We start from the raw sequence: 22732 nt of genomic DNA on the forward strand, positions 1-22732 counted from the left end.
TATTAGACTCGTTTCAATAAGTATTTAATATGAATACATACTTTAAAAGGCAAAAATTGGCCTCAAGACCACAAACTATAACGCGGTTGCAACCAGCACCACCAACTTTGACTGGTAGCCGAAACACCCAAAACTATTAGCTTGAGTGTAGCGAGTGTCATAAATGAAGCCGGAGCTAACTTTTGTATTTACCTTGTAATTCAGGAACCACATTCAAAATCACTTTCAATGCAATTCTAACAAATCTTAAATGAGATATTTTGTGTTTGTTCTGTATCATTGTCTCCCACTTAAGATACATGCCATTTCCTTCTAGTTGAAATGGGTCCCCTGTATAAGCCTTACAAGACCCTCTCTTTCCGAATTCCAACAAAATTTGTTTTCTTTAACAAAAGAAATAGAAGAGGAAATTATCACAATAAATTCAAATTTTCATATTGTATAGAGGTTTCAGACTGCTCACATATTCTGACAGAACTTATACAACTTTTTTTTGACAAAGAGAAATTAGATAAAACTTAAGGTTCAGTTACAGTAGTAGGTTGAGCATCCATAGGCTCAATCCAATAAGCGTTCGAAGACGCTAAGCAAGCATTTCTGTCTGCAATTAAACTTACACAACTTTGCTTGCTGAAACACTTGAGTTTTTCATATTACATTTCATCCTTCTCATCAAGCAGTAAATTTCAGCAATGCCAGCATCCACCACAAAGAGGGTATACATACCGGTGATTTGAAGCAGTCTATCTCTTAATTGGATGCTGTGGATGACACGATATCCAATCAAATTTACGTGAATGTCAGAAAGATCATGCATGCTTGAAGAGTTTCATGCTGAGCCAATGAAAGTATACAGCAACAACTAGGATCGGCAGTGATAATGGCACCAAGAAGCAGTAATATCTGGACAGAAGATCCATGAATGTTAGACACTTGTTCCAATGAATACATCTTAATGCAGGAATTTCATTGTGTATATTGGAACAGAAACAAGAATTTTCTGAAGTTATTTAAGCAAAGAGTCATCTTTAAATGGGGCCTGGGGGGAGGGGGTGGCGAAATTCAGAAGGAAGTAGAGCATAAGATGAGATATCAAATGGGATATATGATCTCGACCAAAAAAACCAATAGAACAATATTGTACAAAAAAATGCCCATTTTTGGAAATACTCAACATTCATCTGTCTCAACAACAATGCGTATTTGTTAGGATTTGTAAAGGGAAAGGGAAAGGGAAAGGGAGGAGAGGGAAAAAGATAAATAGAGGCGAGGATAGGGACAGATTGAGCTTGCATTTTCCTTTCAAATCTTTCCATAAGTGGACGATGTTTGAAAAAGAAAGGAAAATCTTTCCAGCAAACGACTGCAGAGAAATATAAATGAATCTGGTAGGAACTATGACCAAAATAACAGGTAAGACAATCAACCAACCCATCATCCTAATCCTAATCAAGACCTCAGTGCCTCAATGAGACTCTTGCCTAGGAAAAAAAGGGGAGATCACATATACATAGCCTTAACTTTCAAGTACAGAATGGTTGATTTCAAGTAATCTTATACCTTATGTTCTCAAGCCAGCAAGTATTTCAGTTCTACAGTCATGCATTGATTAAACAATTGTAACACTCTCAACTCTTGATATTAAAACAGTTATTACACATCATGAACCAACCTGAAATTGAGAAGTAGGAAAATCCTCAATCACATAGAGATATCAGATAACTGATGCTACAACAAGCATCTTAACTAAATTGTGGCTAGGATACAAAATTTTGAGTACACTTCACAGCTAGATTCCTCCGGAAACTCACAACCACAGATTGTAAATCGACGATGAAACACCTCAAATCCAAACAACAGGTTATGTGAAGGTATCAATAGAGATTTTGCCAACATTAGAGTTTTATGCACTATAACCAATATTTGCCAAGAAATGAATTTCACAATAGTAATGAACCTAAGATTCAAGAATCCTCCGCTGTAACTTGTAAGGACTATCTAGATCACAAAATTGACTAGTGAGGGCAAATATCACCATGTCTAATCCAATTTTCATACAATTCATCCGCATAAGTAACTGCTCCTTCCTCCATTCACAATAGTGGCAATATCTCCTTTCCACCATCTCCAACACACAAGTGTGACCATTAATATCTTTAATGAATAACGACAAGGTTTGTGTATTTTCGGCATTTCCCTCCCCCATGTTGTACTAATCTTGTTTTGGAAGAACAACAAACTTTATTCAATTTCGAACCGGACTGTGAGAAACATGTTCCTCCTAGGCATGTAGTAATAATTTAATTATGTTATGACAAACCCTTTCTTCAAAAAAATATATAAATAGTAAAAATCTGCCACATTATAAGTCATATTGTACTCCATAATTTAGTGAGAAAAAATACACTCAAAGTTAGTAAAATATGACCTCAAATCAGCAAACTATCATGAAACAAACATTACAAAATACAAATATGGACAGCAAATAGCATCACACTAAACTAATCAAGAGAAATTCATAATCTCTCGAATCGAGTACATAACAAATACTACATGCTTCAAATACTTGAATGTTTCCATATAATTCATTCCAAATTACAAAAAAGAAGGCAAAAATTAAATTGATTAAAGTACCTATCTTTTTGTATAGCTGAAATGAAGGTGTTTTCTGATGGTGCTAAGAGCTTGGAAAAAAGAGCAGCATAAGAGAAAGCTCCAAAAGAAGTTAATCCAATTACAACAAACATTATCCCCCAAATTTTCTGTGAAGTTGCAAAATTTGCCATCAAATTAAGTCCTGTACACTATCATACACCATCAAAAATAATTCTATACCAGAAATTTCATTCGAAATCATAAGTTTATAACATGTAAATTATGAATTATCCATTTCTAAAAACATGAAATAACATATATGGGATAAAGAACAAAATAAGTTGAATTCATGAAAACAAACAATAACAATCGCATGAATAATCACATGAAGTAGATCTTAAAAATCGCAATTTCACACCAAAATCCGCAACAAAACAAGTAGATTCATCTAAGGAACAAAACAACAACCTGCAATTCGAGCTTTGGAATCTGCCGCCGCGCCTGCTGCCACCGCCCTTCTCCTTACTCCTCTTATGCTTGTGTTGGTATTGACCCCTTTTCTCTTTCCCTCATTTTGATTTTTTTGGTATGATTTCCAGTTTTTGGATGAAAATTGATGATGGGGTTGTTGATCGTTGTTACTTGTTGTGAGATGTTGTAAATGTTGCTCAAATTTTTTGTATCGAAATTCCAAATTCAGGTGTGTTGGATGGTATATGAATTGTTAATGGAATTCCAAGTTATAGATTGAGACTAAAGAGTTATTAAAAGTCTTAAAATTAAATTATTGTTATCAAGTTGTTGCTAATGATGGGTCAATAATCTAAACTAGAACAGTCTCGGGCGTGTTCTTCCTAGTTTATTTTCACTTCAATTTAGTTCACTTCAATTCAGTTCAGTTCATTACTGTTCAGTTCTGGACAATACTTTTACTCTCACATATCACTATATATTTCAGTTCAGTTCAATTCATTTCAATGTCGAAGAAAACAGACCCCCAATGTTAACTAATAGTCTTAGTTGATTTTAGTTGTAACTTGGAAGGAGTTATGATTCCGGTTTAATGGAGTTTGATGGTCCCGTATGATTTATAGTTTCTTGTTAATTAATGAAAGACATTGAGATATAACTAATAGTCAATCAGTGAGTATTTGGTTAATGAGTTGGTTCATCGAGATTGTTAATATATGTGATTTTGAACACAAAGCCTTATAAAGAGTTAACTTGATAATCCTATATATGTTAATGTCCTAATTATTACTAGAATTGTTTTATGAAATTGTGGAATATAACTCTAAGGAGTTGTTTAAAGGGTTGTTGTAATTTGCTTGGAGTTACCCCGTGGTTAATGAGAAAGGTTGTTTGTCAAGACACTATAAGTGAATTGATTTAACTTATAAGCTCATACGAAGCTAGAAAAAGAAGTAATGATCATTGTTAGTAGTATATTATTGGATACTGATTAACTAATTATGGACGAAATTATGGAGGTCGTATTTAAGGAGGGTAAATGGAGTTTGTAACAAAGTTAGACTGTGTGATTAGAGTCAACCAGAATGAGTTAGTTTGTAAATTTAAATAAGCGAATAAAATTGTGAGTTTCCTCAAAGATGCCTCAAGTATATGTGTTGAGTTGTTCCAGTAGAGATGTGTTCGACTCATTCTACGTAATCATAAGTTTATTCGTTAATGATTCGTTATTGATTATGCTAACTGGAGCTTAAGTTTTGGCGCAACTTGGATCATTCGTGGTTACTTTGAATTAATCTTGCAAGGAACACCGATTTGTGGAGTTTTTAAAGTTAAATCTCACTAGCTAACCTCTAATAAGAGACCTATCAATATTCTAGTTGATCTTTCGTTGAGTTGAAAGTAGCTTAATGATATATACATTTAATGACTTATCGTTACAGAACAAGCATGTCTTATGTTTCTTGAAATGATTTGGAAGGACATAAAAATGTCTTATGTGTTCCACTCATTCTATGTAACTTTGGAGACAATGCTCACTTCTTTTTACATGGATTAATGAGAACGGAGGAAGTGGCAGGATTGTAAATAAAATATATTAGTATTTAAAGAGATACTTTTGTCTTAGAACTAATTCAAAATTTAATTTTCCATGAAATGTGCAAAACAATAATAGGAATATCTTGGAAAAATTATTTAGAATTGAAGATAATTGAATCTAAACAAATTTGAATTTTAAAAGATATGTTCTTTTAATTTACAGTAGATATTCATTTATTATATAGAAGTATAAGTTATTTTCATTACGACCTACGTTCCTTTGTAATTGTAGATTTATAACGAACATTGTACACCCTAACGCATAATCCACGCCTCGATACACCCGTCCTCTTTCAAACCAAAAGCCCACAGCCCAACACAATCATCCATTTTGTTTCTCCTCATCTTTCCTCCTCTTCCATCCTCTTCCCTCCAAACTTCATACTACTTTTTCTACTAACCAGAAACAACCCTTGGAGAGAGAAAACTCGACGAACAACAAAAATGGCGGCAGCAGATGTTGAAGCAGTAGACTTCGAACCTGAAGAAGATGATCTCATGGACGAAGATGGCGGTGCGGCTGAAGCTGACGGCTCTCCTCGAGCTCCTCACCCTAAGATTAAATCAGCCATTACTGGCGCCGGAGCTCCATCTTCTGGCGGCTTCGGAGCTAAGAAAACTAAAGGTCGCGGCTTCCGTGAAGACGCCGATGCTGAGCGTAACAGCCGTATGACTGCTCGTGAATTTGATTCTCTTGACTCCGATGGTGGACCTGGTCCTGCTCGATGTCAGTTTTCTCTCTCTTAATTTGTTGTTTTTTGGTGTGATTTTGTTTTTTTAGGGTTTTGATTTGTATTTTTGTAATTCAATTGGTTTTGTTTGTAATGGTTAGGTTTTGGTAATCGACGTCGTTTTAGGGTTTTGGTTTCTGTTTGGGAGTGTGATTGTGGAGTTAGGTTGTGATTCGTGAATTTTAATGGAGTAATTTAGTGGTAGAACGACGAAAATTTAAGAGTTAGCTTGTTATTATTATTATTTGTTAAGTTTCTCGTTCGGAATGTATACTAGTCTTAACATTTACGATTTGCATTTTTGAAAGTCAATTGGTTTTTGATACTAATTGTTAGGGTTTTGGTAATCGACGTCGTTTTAGGGTTTTGGTTTGTACTTTGGAATGTGATTGTGGAGTTAGGTTGTGATTCGTGGATTCTAATGGAGTAATGTAGTAGAAGAACAACAAAAATTTAGGATCTAATTTTGTTGATGTTTCTTGTTCAAAATGTGTACTAGTCTTAATTTTATGATTATTGAATGGTGCAAATGGAAGTCTGGTTGTAGGTTATGGTTGGTAATTTGGTTCATACTTAGGGTTTATGAGACCATTACGACTGCTTGATTTTTTTTGAGAACGGCAATTCAATTTGTTACTAATTGCTAGGGGTTTGGAAACCGGTGATTCTTAGCATTTGTGTATTTGCTTTCAGGTTTGCTTGTGGATTTAGGGTGTGATTTATTGATTTTCGGGGAGGAATAGATTAGGGGACCAGCAGATATCAAGTCAATTAGGCTTTTGCTATAACTTATTTTACATATATTACGGGATTGATTTAGTGTAGTCACTGTTGTTGCTGCTACTCAAATGGCGCTAGTTGTAATTAGAGCTTTGGTCTTTTAGGTTATGATTAGTAGATAACTAAGGTTTTTGGCTGTTAACTTCGTTTTGAGGAAGTAGAGTTTTGTGAACCAATTTTGAGCATTGTTGTAGTATGGCAGTTTCTTCACTCTAGGGAGCAACCGGAACATAAAGTTTATCGTCTTTAGATAACCCTCTTGATTGGCTGTAGGCTTGTAGCACATTCTTTTGGTTCTTTAGGTTCATTCTCGTGGAAGGATATTGTTTAATTGTCAATTGGTTTTGGTATGATAACAAAATTAGGATTTATATTTAGACTACCTTATAGATGATTTTAGCTCATGATGTGAATTTGTGATAATCGATGCAACGACCATGGTTTAACCCCACGGATACAAACACAGATGTTCATTCTTTGTTGTTGATAATGATTGATCATTACTTTCCATCCCAACTTATTGAGTGGTCTTTCTAATAAGATCGTATTAATGTAATTCAACGAGCTTGATTGGTAGATGTGTTGTGTTGTAGACTTATAAATGCAGTACTTGATGATGTTAGAAACAAATAATTTTGTGGGATTTCTCTTTAGGGCGTCTCAGGTTGGTAGTTTGGCAATCAACACAATTGTTCTTATAGTATCACAGCATAAGGTCATGATTGACTTTCATATCCTGGAATCTTTTTGTAGGGTGACTTATAGCAGTATGTTCCCTTTTCATATGTATTCTCTAACACATACACATTTCTTTATTACTTGTACAGCTGTACCTCCTGATAAAAACTGGGAATTGTTATTATTAACATATTTCTATCCTTGGGTTTGACCATCACTAATTTATGTAAACATGATTTGAAGGATGGATATATTCCTACTAGCCTGCCCTAACAAAAGTTTGCTTCCTAGTGTTGGGCTTTTTGAAAAAATTGAAATAGAATAGGTTACTCAGACACAGATTGAGTGTCTACTGGGATACGGGTGTCCAAGTGTCCAACTCGGCTATTTTGTAGAAAAAAAGTAAAGTTTCTAGTTCAAAATGAAGTATTCAAGTAAAGTGACACGACACCCCGTTTTTGAGGTAAATGAAGGTGTCGGAGTAACATATAAAGTGTATATGAGCAATTAGTCTACTTTTCCAATTTTGCTTCAATATGAAATAAGTTCTGAATCCTCCCTAACCTGAAGTATATCTAAGATTCTATATAGACTATAGAGGCCTGATGTTGTGGATCCAATTATATCTAGTTATCAGCTTTCCTTAGCTTTGGTACTAGGAACCATGTATCATTTACTGTTGTGTAGCTAAATTGCTCTGTTGTATTGAGGCTACAGAGAGGAGAAATTCTTTGGCATTTAAGGACACGTGTACTTTCCTAACCAGGTATTCATAGTATGTTCTTTGTTTTTGTTGATCAAATTTTGTTTTGCTTGTGTAATTTCACAAACAATATCTATAGCTTTGTCCATTTTAGCACTTAGGAGTTTAGCCTAATTTCTTGACTTCCGATTCTTATGCGAGCCTTTAAGTGTGTTGGGGAGTTCAGAATGATTGTTGGAGGCAACAGTGCATGTAGAATTATAATTTGTTTGTGCATCACTTATGTTTAGGGCTTATTTTAGCACCATATTGTTCGTATAACAGTGTATACTATGTGGGAAAATATTTTATATACTCTTATAAAGCTTGTCTGCCTCTAAAGCATGTTTCCTTAGTTTCTTTGGTCTTTTCATATATAGAGCATATAGAGCCTATATGCTGCTATTATTTCAGTCATATATGTAGGGTACTTTCAAGCTAGAAGCAAATGGTCATTTTCTTCAGCTGTACTGCTTTATGAGGTTGAAGTTCTCACCCAGAAGTTGTTTTCTGTGTGGATTTCTGGGGAATGTATACCAGCTTGAGGAGCCGCTTCCCTTTAGTGATTGGGAAGTATTTGTTAGAGTTGTTTTGCAGGTTTTTGTTTGAACAAACCATTTGTTGGGCTTACACCTATCTGATGAGAGGAAACAAAAACAAAATCAACTTGAGGAGAAATGTGTTGATAGAATTTGCTTATTTTTGTCAACTTGGAAAAAGTGGGAATGAAGAATTTGTTGGATATGTATAGAAGAAAAGAGAAGAAATTACAACATTCCTTTTGGTTTGAAGCCTTTGGATGTTTTTCAACCTCCTTAGTCCTTGTAGTCTATTTTATTGAATTGATCCTTGGTAGAATTGAAAGTCCTAATAATATGCAAGCATAATTTTCTGTTTCTTTGAAGTTATTTGGTTTACTTCTCGTGCTGTTGAAGTCTAGCACTCTAGCTTGTGGATGTGGATTTTGCAGTTGTAGTGGCTGAAGCTGCAAATTCCATGTTTACTTAACTTTGGTGGTTATTAATACTTCGTAATGGCAATTCTGCATGCTAAATTCTTACACGGCTGAGTTATTGCAGCAATTGAGGGCTGGATTATACTTGTCACGGGAGTGCATGAAGAGGCTCAAGAAGAGGATCTCCTTAATGTCTTTGGAGAGTTTGGCCAGCTTAAGAATTTGCATTTGAATCTGGATCGTCGTACTGGGTTTGTCAAGGTGAGATTACGGTTGTTTTATCAGCTACAATTTGTTGGCCATTTTAAGCTGGTGCATTTCATTCCTTGTGCTTCATTTATAATGTAGAAGTCTGGAGTGGATATATGAGCTGATTTGCATCTTGTTTCATTAAATGCATCTGCTGGTTATAGTTTTATTAATGTAGCCAAATACTATCGTAATGCAAAATATTGGTCCTGTGATCTGAGGTTAGATGAATTGTGGAAACTTTTGGTGGTTTTGCTGGTCATTGTATTTCTAGCGGCGTTGCTTGTTGTAGGTTTGTGGTACTTATAGTACGTGATGCAATGGCACTCATTTTTTTTGGACTTTGTGAGTTTTTTCTTCATTAAAGGACATCTAAAAGAGCACTGGGCAAGGAGCTTGATCAGGGAGGATGTCTATCAGCGATTTTATACATATGTCAGTTTTAAGCCCACATTTTGAAGAACATGACACAGTCATGTGAATCCAGTAGCTAATTTATATAATAAGAGTTTGGATAGATATGCCTTAACCTGAATATGTGGAAGACGAAATGCATTGCTGTCTTGCTGGTGAACTGATGTGTGCTCAAGCAAATGGTGAAGAGGTCTTAAAAGAACAATTGAATTCATGCTGGAAAGTTCTTAAAATATAATAAGCGAACTTTTTTCGATGCTCTTCCTTAGGCACCTATAAACAAAAGTTCTTGATGCATGTAATAAATATGACCTAAGCAGATTGTGAAGTTTATATGGCGATCAAATACAGCATTGGCCATTGAGTAACTTGAATTGTTCCGAGGTTTTAGTTATGTTGTTTCTTTGATTGTACATCAAGTAATGTTGGGCGCTGGAAACTTCACATAGATTTACAGGGACACGAGGATTTTTGGTGTCTGGTATTTAATATGTTAGGAAGGTATGCTGGCTAATTTATCAATGTTTCTTTCTAAATTAGCTTCAGTGTGAAATTTTATAAATTGTCGATTGCGTTAAGACTTATGGTTGTCATCTTTCTGCAAATGATAAGCAAATTCATCTTTATCTATATTTTTAGTAGAGGAAGGTCTGCACATGTGAATTTCCGCTTGCATTATAATTGTCCTGGTTGAGTGATTTTTCTGTTTGGCGTGTGTTTTACGCTTGAGAGTTGTATTAGCGAATTCAGGAGCTTCTGTGTTGCACCCACCTCCTTTTTCATATTCTAATTTTTTATATAAATGGGTTATGTTTTGAAGATGGGGCTTGTTATGCCTTTGCCTTAGCTTGTTTATGTAAGGCAGTGGTGGTCCAGACTTCTACAGTTGGCTGTGAGAATTGAAGCTGACCTTTTTTTTTCCTTTCATTCTCTTTGAGGTGTTTGTGTTGCTGGCAATGTGTGTGAATTTTGAAATTTGCGTTGTGCTTTTTTCAATTGACAAATGTCAATGTCTTAATTTTAGTGCTGATTTTCTCATATACGGTTGTTTCATTGCAAATTTACCTCCAGGGTTATGCATTGATCGAGTATGAGAAGTTTGAAGAAGCACAAGCTGCAATAAAGGAGATGAATGGTGCCAAAATGCTTGAGCAGCCGATAAATGTTGATTGGGCATTCTGCAATGGTCCTTACAGGAGGAGGGGCAACCGAAGAAGGTTTGTCTTTTTAGTTTGATGTGTGTTTTTGGATTTTCGTGTGAGGGGGCGAGGGGAGATCTTTTTCAGGCATTGAATAAACTGTATATGTGTTCCAATCTAGTGTTGTGCCAGGCTGTTTGTGCTCTTTGGAGTATATAGAAGACTTTGGTTTCTGTGTTAACTCACTATTTTGCTTGTCGACCTCTTTATTCTGAAATCTGATTATTGCGACATGCTTGTTCATGAAGCTGTTTGACCGAACCAAACTCAATATTTTGGTGTATATTGGAGATGGAGTTGTAGTCTAACTGTTCATGAAGCTATTGCTTCTGATGAGGCTTTCTCTTTTGGGTGGAGGGGATCAATATGGTTCTGATGTATGCGAAGTTTCAAGCATGATAATAGAAATATTCCAACCTTTCTAATAGTTACTCTGTAGGCTAGATGATTGCTGTGAAGGGTAAAGTTATTCCTGAAATTTGGAGGCCAATTACCCTTTATGAAAGTTTCTTTATGGTATTGCTTCTCCATAATTATAACTATACCACTCAGTTAAGTGAATGGATCTTTTCGGATTGGAGTTGTCCACACTCATCAACTCTCTAAAAGTTCTTTTTTTTTTGTTTTCTTGATACGTTCCCTTTTTCTTTTGCTTTCTTGATCTGCTCCCTTTGAAGAAACCCTTAACAGGTTGATCCTATCTAGTTTTTACGTTCATATATGACTTCTTGCAATGCACTTTGCTTATTAGCTATACATTGCTATTTCAGATGCTTCTGGGTCCGTATATCTGATACGCATTGATGCTTTTTATGTAATGCAGATCCCCACGTGGTCACCGATCAAGGAGTCCTAGAAGAAGATATTAAATCTGTTTGCTGCATGTGGAAGTTGTGGATACCTTCTCCTGAATTCGAAGTGTGGTGGAGCTGCTACTTGTCTTTCCAAAATAGTGAGGGGATTGAGCTGATCTTTGGGTAGTCTATATCTGTTTGCTGAATGATACATCCTTATACAACCTTCTATTTGTTCCTTCTCTAAAATCCTCACTTCATATAGAAGAGTGGCGTTTCGATTTCGCTTTCTTCTCGTTGAGTGTACACTATTTCTATTGTATTGATTTAGGTTTTAGCCGTATGACTATCGTTTTCAAACTTGTGGATTGTGTACGGTTTTCTGCCCCCTTAATTTTGTATTCCACCCTCTTTATGGCTTGAGTTTAATTTATCCTACGATGGTGGGAAAATGTTGAATTGATCTAAATGGAATAACTGATGATGCTCATGAAAGAGATATAAGTGTGACAATTACACAAGTATTTAATGTGTAATTGGCCAATATTATCATAGTCACAACATCAAATTGTAGTGTACTGCTGCAATACGCAATATGCATAAATGTGGCGCATGATGGACTTTCACATGATTGGTCTTTTACTCTTTAGGACGAGTGTGACAGCCTAAGAAATGAGTATTATGGTGCAATCATATGCTTCCAAGTTCCAAGTTGCGTTACAAAATTGTATATAGTACTTCATGGTCTTCTTGCCTTTCTTGCCTCATTACTAAGTTGTACAACTACCACATAGCAAATCACTGCCTTTCTCCTTACCTCTATCAACTTGTACTTGCAAGTTATTAGGAGGGGAGTGGTGGACCTGGTGGTGGTGAGACCTATAATTAAGTTCCATGTTTTCAACTTGGAGTTATTCTCAAAGTTTTAGTGTCGAAATCGAAAAATGCTCACTCAAGGATCTACGGAAATTCTAGTTTGGTTTAACCTAATAGGTTAATTGATCTTAATACGTCCTTTCTGTTTCATTTTTGAACATGATATATACAATTATGTCTCAATATACAAGATAGAGTACGCTAGTCGTCTTAAGTGTAGGAGCTCCTAGAGAAATCTAATATTTAAAAGTATAATATTATTCTAAATGGAATGCATGTTTTGGGTGTAATTTGACCCGAGAATTGTGTTGTTTAAGTTTGGACAATATCGAGTTTAGGATCATATAATGATGACACAAATCTACTTATGTCCGGTTAATATAATATTTCATAAGTTCTAAGGTGGAAGAAGTCTAAAAGGGAGTGATTGGTATCCTTTGCTATTATAAAGACATATATTGCAAAGGTTTCGTCAACCAATTTCACTTTAACTTTTAGTCAAATTTAGACTAAGTTGGCTACAATAGTTTGAGAGTAATTTATTCAGCCTTATGTTTGCCCTTATGTAATAAATGCTCAATAGTTTTTGAAGTTTTGTGCAATGTCATCAATAAATGAACAAGAAAGTGTCTCAAATGGTATTTGAGTGTTTGATTTGGAAACATTGAATACATCTTCTAACATTTATATAAAGTGCTTGTTTGGTTGCAATGGTTGTGGAAATTAATTATGTATGAAATTCTTAGGAATTAGTCTAAATGGTTTAATAGTAATAAAGGAAGCTGTAATTTATAGGAATTTATCTAGGAATTGTGAGTGATCAAGGGGAGGGTAGGTAAATAAATTCCTATATTTTGTGGGAATTTCAAATTTCCATGAATTTTCATTGTCCCCATTTTCTCCATTTCCAGTCAACCAAACAATTACCAACTAAAATCTAAAAATCATGGGAATTTCTATTGCCTACATAATTTCGTGTATAAACGACCACATAAGTTGACTTTGTAGATTCGCTTGCTACCATGAATAATTTGTTCACGAGACAAATCATGATCTACAATGATCCAACGCTTAGTAAACCAAGATTGAGAAATAAATTCAATATGATTTAATTTGAGACAGTATAAATCAACTTATTCTACCAAAATTAGTTTGAATCGATCAATCATAATCGATAATTATGAGTTTTAATAACTTAAAACCAGTTTGAATTTCTAAAAAATCTACTTCAATATATGAAAATCACTTTAGTCTATAAACATTATTTTAGTTCAATAAAAATCAAATGATTAAAAAAGACCTTATTTTCAACCTCTACTAGTAAGTAACTTATCTAGTAAATAAATGAAGTATTGACTCATATACTTGCTTTATAGATACAAAATTCAAGCTCCTTTTTGTCCATATCTAAAAGGACATAAAATTACATTCATAATAACTTGAAATAACTAACCAAGATATGAGTACAATAATTCTACTCTTTAGTCTTTTTTTTTTTCTTCTTTTTTGTACCCAACTTTTTTTCCAATTCTCTTCTTTTTTTGGGTAGTAAAATTTCTTTTTCCATTATCATCTCATGTGTTTTACAATTGAAGATAGAATCTACACTTTTTACAAAACAAAAACTCCCTAAAAATGGAAGCTACAAAACTAACACATTCACTTCCTATAATAGAAACTTTCTATTGAGCATCAATTGCAAACCCCATTCATGCATGTTTATTTCACCTACTAAATCTTTATAAACTCCATAATCAAGATCATAAAAACCAAAACTTTTTCCCCCAATTTTCATCAAAATTTCACCTTCACCTTCAAAATCACCATTATTTTTATTCAAATGACCCAAAATTCTCACATCATGATGATTAATTCCCATAAGATCAATCTTATATTTCTTAACCCACAAATTTAAAAAACCCTCATCTTCTTTCACCATCATCCATACATCCATGCTTGATTCCCATGGTAATCTATCAGTTAAACACAATTTACCCTTAATTTCAACCAAATCCAAACATTCAACTGAACGATTTGAGCATGTTTTAGGGAAAGAAACCATCCCAAAATTCTCAATTTCCAAATCAAAAGACATGATTTTTATACAATCTGGGTTAAATTTCTTTTCCCCAATTAACCAGTAAAATTTCCCACCAACAAATGCATAATTTTTCCTACCCAAAATATCAAATGGGCATTTCCCAATAAATTTCCACTCTTCTTGAGAATCAACCCCAAGATCTGAACTGGGTTTTGTCAGAATTTCACACATTACCTCCTGCATTTGACAATAATGAAAATTATCAAATGTTTCAATGGTGTAAAAATGAAGAACCTTGAAAACGTTTCGAAACGAAGAATACCCAAATGCCCAGCTGAAACTTGAATTGAAACGGTTAGAATTAGGGAGATTAGAGAGTTGTTTTGTTATTGGATCATAAAAAAAAGCATGGGTTTTTGAGATTAAACACAGAATTCCATTGCAGGTGAGAATTGAAACTAAAGATTGAGCAAAATTGGTGGAAATTTGACTTTGTTGGGTACCATCAATGTAATAAGAAGATAATTGGGTTGTTGGATTTTCAGTAATTTGTTGAGTGAAGAGTAAAATTGGGTTGATTTTGTGTTTTTGGTGATAAAAACCTCTGAATTCTGGGTTTTCATGTAGATAAAATACCCATTTCTTACAAACACATCTAAGTTGATAGAGGTTTTTTAATGGGATTCTTGAAAAAATGTCAAAGATTATATCTTTTGGTAGATTATTGAATTCTACTGGTTTTAGTGGTTCTTCTTCTTCCATTTGAAGGAGGAAAATAAAGGAAGAAGATGATGATAATGATGAATGGATTATTGTCTTTTCTGGGTTTTTGTAGTTTTTTTTTGGCTCTTTTTTCTTGCTTGCTTTGAAAGGGAAGGGAGAGTTTTTGTTTATAGTTTTGAGCCTTGAGTTTTTTTTTTAGTTTTTCATTAACCTATGTTAATTACATAGTTTGGATTTATTAACAATTTTTGAAAGAAAGTTGAGTAATATTATAAGAAGCTTGACTTGTGAGAAAGAACAAAGAAGTTCTTAAAGTTGTTTCTTATTGGTTTGGATTACCTTTGATTCATTGACTATTTATTGAGATTATAATACAAAAAGATAACTCTTGATTACACGTATTAAAGAAAGCTTGCAATAATTTATGCATGTTGTAATAAATTTTGTTATTTTAACAAAATTTTGATACTTAAAGTTTCTTCTCCTTTGGATATGAAATTTACTTTTGGAGTACTTTTTAGTAAATTTTGGTAATGGAGTAGAAGCATTTCTTATTTTCCTTTTTCTTCATTTTTATTAAGAATTTAATCAGGGTAAGATTAAGGATTTTTTTCTCCAAAACTACTTTTAACTTTCATATTTTTTGCGGAAACTACCTTATAAAAAAATTATTATCCTAAACTATCTTACTTTGAACTTTTATTGTTGACAGCTACCTTATGCCGGTTTCCGGCATTGACTTTTGTTTTTTTGGTAGGGATATAGGGATAGAATTGTAGTGGATTCCCCATTTTGTCCCCCACCTTATCTTCTACCTATATGTCTTTTTCATAGAGAGAGCAACTATAGTATAATTACTAATAGTCTAATACTCTATTTTGATTCTTCTTTCAGATGATGTTTCAGTTTTTAGGTTGGAATCCTGCCAACATAGTATAATTATTTGTTTGTTTTGGTGAAATCAAAATTTGATTTTATATGCATCATAAAATTATTGAACTGATGATGACATACGCGTAAGAATAATGATATATATTTAGTTAATTACATATTACTATATTAGATTACATGAGTAGGATTTTGGATTTTTCTGACTGAGCCCATAAGTTAATTTATTGCATTCAGGAAACTGTCACATATCTAAACATTGAAGTTTACTACTACATATTATATCAGAAATTCAATGGTGACAATGACATCATGATTCTCCAAGATACTGCATATTAGAATATAGTTTTGGTACATAGTCATAATGGTATGAAATTGTACATCTTAATGTGTTCATCCTTTTAATGTTACTATGTACAGTATGTATATTTCAGAATTTCCAAGCTCCTGAGCTTCTGTAATTATGCTTGTTATAATCTGTAAGATGTTCTGTTTTAATCCCCAAGTGTGTATATTCGACATCAGGATGCGGCAGCTGCCCAGAAATTTTCATTGCATAGGCTTGTGGGAGTTGTAATGATCTTGGACCATACCCAATCGGAGTCCTTCTCTCGATGCATTTCTGCCAACTGTGATAAAAACATGGTGAGAATTTAGCTATGATTCTTTTTGTATAGTTTTTGTTGGAATATGTTTGGTTATGCTAAAATTTTGCAATTTACATTCTAGACAGCCAAGAATACCCTAGGACTGTAGGAAGTAGGAACCATTTAGGCTATGTTACTCGAACACCAATGTGTTGAGGATCCATTACGGATTTTTGAGGTAAAATGAAGAGTCCAAGTAGCATAGCATTTAGGTTTCTGGTTTAGAGTTGTGTTTATAATTTTTGAATGTTGTTACAAAGTAACAATATGATCTCTTAAGATAACATGCTTACCCTGCCATCTCTTAGCTCAAAGATTATCTTATCCTCTGCTGATCGGATAGGCCGTGTAGATGCCACCTGTGCAAGTTCAGACGATTCGCTTATCAGCACTTATCACTGCAGTTTAAACTGTAAAATGAAGTTGCTAGTTACATATGAAAATCACCTTAGGATCACAACTTTTGTTCATCTTTCTCGCTTTGGCCTTTTCTGCATTGTCATCAAGACAATTTTCTCTTTGATGCTTCAGATTTTCCTCTCTTTCTTGCTCAACTGATCTACTTTCTAAATTTGGAAATCCAAAGTTTCTCCACTTCCAATCTCCTAGGTCGAAGTACCGAAGGTGAACTTTCCCATCTGAGCCAACTAAGAATAACTGATGATCCTCAAAACTTGGCCCTGGTGCTCCAACTATTGTTACTCCTTCATTAGGTGTGCCATGTTCAATCCACATCCATCCATCAAGCGAGTTCCAGTGATATTCAACTAGTCCACCATCTTCTGAAACCATGAAAAGTGAGCTTTGCAAAGATAGTGCTGATGGTCTCATGGCTGTCCCAGGTAATCTTGAGAGAACTAGGTGCTGAGATTGATGATGCTCATGCCATAATCCAGACAATGTATTATATTGATACAACTGCCCATTCCTTCCAATAACAAAAACTACTTTATCTCTACACACTTCCTGGTCTACAATCGTCGCAATCCTTGTATTTGCAGGGTTTTTGCAGTCTTTCCATGCAAAATTCTTGAGAGCAACCTAGGCAACAATGTCTTCTATTAGTCCCTCAGATTTATTTAATTTGGTAAAAGTATCGGAAAATTTTCTGACTGCATGATCGTCTAATTGGATGTTCAAAGTGACCCACAATACGTGACCTCCAAAAGTAAAAGGCCCAAAAATGTCCAAAGAGTCTAATCAGAAAAAGTCTGCTTGATGTTCATTAGACCTTTTGATTATTGATATAAACTATATTATGGAATTCATTTATTATAAGATTGTGCCATTTCTCATTTTTGTGGACCTAAATTATTGATATCATGGCACATGGGCACCAAATTTTTTGAGACAACCCTGTGCAAGATGAGGAAGTTCATATTATGAGCTTATTGATTTGCCTATTCTAGACATTTGCATTTTGGTAAAAAGAAATAAACAGATTGAATCATGCCTTTTGAATCTAAAGCAACAGGGCAGAATAGGAGATTAAGAAATAAGTTTAGTTTTGCTGTCATATATGTTATGCAACATTTATATGTGACGTGGTTAATGCAGTTCAGAAAACATTAGTTATTTGCTTCTTTGGTGCTTCAAAACTTACAGTGAATTGCAGTAGCCTTCCCTCCTTGCTTATGAAATAAATTGCGTCATTTTTCGTGATTTTTTTTCGTGTACCATGAATCCTATCCCATGGAGGGCCACCAGTTATTTCTTTCCCTTTCTTCATAGCAGTACAATTTATCCATTGCAACTCATCATTGCTTCTCTCTCTGATAAGTAGAGAACCATGGGTATCAACTAAAAAGAGACTTCCATTGTAGCTTCCAACTGCACCATTCATAGCTGTTGGGTAATCGTGCTTTAGCCATAGTCCTACCTTGTCATCGTAAAGATATTCAAAAGTCAGACCACTGTTTGACACCAGAAAAAATGATCTACCTCCTTGCAGCACTCTCATGCGGAAGTTTACATTCACCCAATTCTCTTCCGATTTACATTCTTCCTGTGGTTTTTCTAGGTTGATGCTTGACGCATCAGGGATCAAGTAGTTCTGTTGGATTCCCTTTCGTCTTCTTGTCGTAGTTCTTGTGCTCGGAGAATCATTTGTTTCATCCTTTACGCCCATTATACAGTTAGTAGGTCCACGTTCGTCTGTACAATACTCTGTATTCCAGCCTTCAGTCTCAGGAGCATCCAATATTGACCAAACATACTTGGATGACATTCTTTTTCGGATACTAACTTGATTATCTGGTCCTGAATTTTCACCACCAAAGCCTGATAGATGAAGTTCCGCTATCCTACCATCATCTAGTGGGAAAAGAATCCTGCCAAATTGATATGGTCTGCCTGCTACACCTCTTGCTACCTTTGCATGTGGTGGATGCATATGATTTACCCATGACTCTTCAATTTGGTGCTCTTGAGCCATTCCTATCAGCACATGAATTTCAACATCAATATCCTTGTCTAGCTGTAAATTTATGTCTTTTTATGGTTTATAAAGGGAATCTAAAACTGCCCCTAGATACAATTGCACATCTTTGCGCAGAATCAATACTCTTATAAACTTTTCTAGGATGTCTGGAAAAAAGTTGTCATCTTTAGTAATGTTTCATATTTATATTGCCCCATATGCCACTTCTCGAAGTGATAGAAATGACCAAATTAATATAAAAGGTCTTCTTGTTAAATGAAAACTACTCCTATAATATCAGGTTTCTCCAAACTGAGCTCTTCTGGACAATCTATAATAAATGAGCAGTATTACCCTAGAGGTTATGGTTTCATTCATACTCGTCAGCTCGTCGCCCAAATTTTTGCTTTAATACTCTCTTTTACATTGCATCTCATATAAGAATTAATGCCTTCAATGCTGTTGCATCATCGTATTCAAGAGGGTTTCCATGCTTCTAACTGTAGTAAAAAGTCTAGAAAGCTGTTACTATTTTTCTTATTTTTTTACCTCTTTGTTTTGCTGTTTGATATTCCAGTATTGAGCCTGATGCCGTTGTTAGGAGCACTGAATACTTGTCACTGGTATCATCTTCTGGAACTGGTGTGATTGATGTGAATAATTGATCTTCTGGACTTTTGTGTACTATCCATTTCCACTTTCTCTGGTTCAATCGCCTCTCAACCAGCTCACCCACCTGCATATGAACAGTGTGAAGATGGGATTCTGAGGATGGCTGTTGAAATCTTAAACCTGTGACTAGAAGTTCTGGCTTGAACATGATGTGCATTATCCTGCTTAACTTATATGATGCAATCTCTATATCTATGTTACTTGGACTTGGGTGTTTGTGTCAGAGTGTGTTTGAATCCAAGACTTAGCCTTTTGGTCCAAAATGAGTGTCAAGTGTTCACGCCCGTGTCTGAATGTCGAGGATCTGACACGGGCACTTGAGGTAGAATAAATAGTCTGAGTAACTTAACTCAGTATATATAGCATATGCAATTTGACGTGATTGATGGTTACTGCACCTTGCTTAGCAGAAATAGCGATATTGAAGAAGGTCCTCTTAGCCCTTGAGCACTGCAACCCCTCGATGGTAGCAGAGAAGTATCTTCTCCCGACCCTTCTCTCCATATATGCTTCTTCCATGGTGGTTTTGTGCTTTTGTCATGCTCGTAAAGGTCTCCTGCCGAACTATGCCATGCAAATTTCATATCATAATTCTAATGGACCCTTATATATAAAGAATAATGGCCTTTCACAAGAGTTTCAAAATTATGGTTTACGGCTTCATGTGGTAGTTTGTATTTTTTCCTCCATGAGGACCATCACAGATTAATGTTTCTCAAAACTATAATTGTGCAAGCAATTATACTATATGAATATTATATGATATGCTGAAAGTTAATATTTAGGAACTTCTGTTAAGACATCTCAAAATTGCAAGTAGAGATGTTTACGAGTTAGAATTTTTACAGAATTGTTCTCTACAGAACATAGAGTGGATTTTAATTTTATTTGTTTCGAGTGGGCCCTACCATCCGCCTCTCTCTTGTTCGGTAGAGAACACGTTCTCTGCATAACATTTTCAACATTTATAGGATAAACAGAGTATTTATGGGAGATAGAGAATATCTGTTTGCACTTTATAACCTGATTGTGAAGACAAGGTTTGATCTGATCGTATCCACATCGGCTATAGCTGCAACGTCTGCACCTGGGGGCTGGCCGTGATTGACCCACCTGTTTGTGTTTACAATTCAGAACATGTGAACTTCATCAGTGACACCACATCAGCTTAGAAACCTCTGCTTGAACTTGAACTGAGACTTCTAGAAACATTTCTCAGGCTTTTGGATGCAAATATTGCACTGATCATATATTAAATGGTTGTAATTGTATGTGATGTGTACCTTGATGGTTCAACCTCAACAAGTTCTAATAGTGACCCATTCTCTGTGCAGAAGTAAATTCTCCTAAAGTAAGCACAAATTTTGTCAGTCTTTTCTGATTATGGAAGATGTTATGTTCATCCAGACTATATTACTCAGACTCTTCCTCTTACCACAAGCACCCATGTTGAATCCTCAACACTCCGTTATAGGTATGGTCGTATGAACACTTCACACTTCATTTTAGGCCCAAATTTTAAGATAAGTATCCGTGTCCAACACGCATATCCAAGTCCGAGTAACATAGCATCTGGGACACACATTTCAGTATTAGTTTTGACTTTTGAGCAAATAAATCCAACTACTCACTCTCCATCTTTTGTAACAACTCCAGACTTGATCATGCTTTGCTCTCTTTGTTCTTTTGCAGTGTGGTCAACTGAAGCTTCAATCTTTGTCCAAACTAGTTGTGAATTTTCGATCAGCTGCATCTGAAAAAGGAAAATTGTTAATCATGCTGGAATTAAGAACAACCTTATGAAAAATGTTAATTACTTAATTGTTCTCCACAGTACACGAGGTGTATTGACATTCTTACCATTTGTTTTGTGAATTGTGGTAGAGCTAGTAAGGTTAAAAATTTCAATATACCTCTTATTTTATACTTGCAGAAGTTTACCTGATAAAGATACCCTGCTTCAGAAAGGGCAAGAATAGTCTGATTGACAAAAAACACAGATATTGCAGGCTCAACAGATGCAGGCAAATCATGGGGAGCAATCACCCATTGAACTCCATTCCAGAATCTCTCATAGATCGAACCACTCTCACCGGTGATCCAGATTGATGCATCAGACATTTTTGTCAAAGAAACGCGCTTCCTCAAAGGTAAAAGCCTTTTGTAAATCTTCTTGTTTGCTTTTCTTCCTGTATCAACTTCATTCCCCTGCAATTTCTTTCCTTTTTCTGGCACCTGGCCAATTGAACCCACTATAGTACAGTTATCATTGATACAGGTAACTAAATTATAAGGCAATTCAACAGGTACCCAACTGTCTGACTTCTCATCAAACTGAAACAACCCATTGATCTTTCGCCTGGGAGGACTCGTGACAGACCCGAAACCAGTAAACCAAGTTAGTGACAAGCTGCTAACTAAGATGATGGACACCAAATATGTATCTGACATGTTGGATATGCATGAAACATTCAGGAAACAGGTTTAAAAAAATTCTAAGACCAATCCTACAGAAAGAAGGATATTTTTCTGATAGACAAACAGGTATCTGAATTGTTAGTTGTTCTTATGGTTATGGGGGGTGACCCATATGATATGTGTTGTCCCTGGCAGAAATGGTCCAAGCTGAATATTTTTTGAAAGCTTATATACTTCCTCCGTTTCTTTTTACTCGTTACACCTTTCCATTATGGGAAGTTTCACATTACTTGCTACACTTCTTTTTTGGGCAATAAACTCTCCCTGTCTCTCTCCTCCCACATGGGTCCCTTTTCTTTTTACTCTCTACCTCTCTCTTCTCCAAAAATTGCCTAAGAGTCCGTGAAATGAGAAGTGTAGCGAGTAAAAAGAAACGGAGGAAGTATATACTTCAAATAGTTCTATTGTGTACTATTTTGGTCAGTCCATAAATAATTGTTCTCGTACCGTTCAACCTATCTGTTACGATGTGGATCCCCAAGTAACTCGTTTTTTTACAATAAATTTTTCTTATCCTTACTTTTGCATTATTTACCAGAAAAACATATCCATCCTCCTATTACGTGCGTTAAAATCTAACAAGACAATTAATTAAAGACGGAAAGAGTATCTATCTCTTCATGTCCTTTTTTTTTTTAGATCAAAAGGAAACCACTTAAATTAAATGAACAGTTTCAGAACAGACATAGAGTTTTCAACAGAAGTTACAAACCCACAAAATAACACCATTAAATTAAAAACACTTGCAATTCCAAAAACCTCCCGCCTAACATTATAATTA

The 22732-nt window shown here is 35.0% G+C and overlaps 3 protein-coding genes and 2 long non-coding RNA genes across 6 annotated transcripts; 2 read left to right on the forward strand and 3 right to left on the reverse strand.

Annotated features, from left to right (window-relative positions):
- Positions 1-410: 410 nt before the first annotated feature.
- On the reverse strand, positions 411-3367 carry LOC104890032 (uncharacterized). The gene is made up of 3 exons (XR_789630.4): positions 3064-3367; positions 2635-2797; positions 411-903 (listed from the first exon to the last, which is right to left on the reverse strand). It is a non-coding gene; the product is annotated as an uncharacterized LOC104890032 (long non-coding RNA).
- A 1600-nt stretch (positions 3368-4967) lies between these two features.
- LOC104890031 (RNA-binding protein Y14) lies at positions 4968-11630 on the forward strand. Its single transcript, XM_010675386.4, has 4 exons — positions 4968-5392; positions 8676-8812; positions 10286-10431; positions 11237-11630. Exons 1-4 carry the CDS (start codon positions 5110-5112, stop codon positions 11280-11282), a joined length of 612 nt encoding a protein of 203 aa, XP_010673688.1. The 5' UTR covers positions 4968-5109; the 3' UTR covers positions 11283-11630.
- A 1794-nt stretch (positions 11631-13424) lies between these two features.
- On the reverse strand, positions 13425-15373 carry LOC104890027 (F-box protein At3g07870). Its single transcript, XM_010675384.4, has one exon. It carries the CDS (start codon positions 14884-14886, stop codon positions 13750-13752), a length of 1137 nt encoding a protein of 378 aa, XP_010673686.1. The 5' UTR covers positions 14887-15373; the 3' UTR covers positions 13425-13749.
- Positions 15374-15858: 485 nt separating this feature from the next.
- Positions 15859-21924, reverse strand: LOC104890029 (hypothetical protein). Of its 2 annotated transcripts, XM_010675385.4 has the most exons (10): positions 21415-21924; positions 21105-21226; positions 20757-20819; positions 20497-20586; positions 19872-20037; positions 19351-19537; positions 17986-18818; positions 16830-17423; positions 16676-16741; positions 15859-16364 (listed from the first exon to the last, which is right to left on the reverse strand). In XM_010675385.4, the coding sequence occupies exons 1-10, from the start codon at positions 21922-21924 to the stop codon at positions 16257-16259; spliced, it is 2739 nt and encodes a 912-aa protein (XP_010673687.1). In that variant the 3' UTR covers positions 15859-16256. The 2 variants fall into 2 exon arrangements, with proteins under 2 accessions (XP_010673687.1, XP_057250530.1); XM_057394547.1 differs by lacking the exon at positions 20757-20819.
- LOC104890030 (uncharacterized) lies at positions 20583-22143 on the forward strand. The gene is made up of 4 exons (XR_002039620.3): positions 20583-20947; positions 21166-21315; positions 21407-21623; positions 21780-22143. It is a non-coding gene; the product is annotated as an uncharacterized LOC104890030 (long non-coding RNA).
- Positions 22144-22732: the final 589 nt, after the last annotated feature.

This window comes from Beta vulgaris, chromosome 4 (genome assembly GCF_026745355.1).
Source record: "Beta vulgaris subsp. vulgaris cultivar EL10 chromosome 4, EL10.2, whole genome shotgun sequence".
In the NCBI taxonomy this organism is placed as follows: Eukaryota; Viridiplantae; Streptophyta; class Magnoliopsida; order Caryophyllales; family Amaranthaceae; genus Beta; species Beta vulgaris.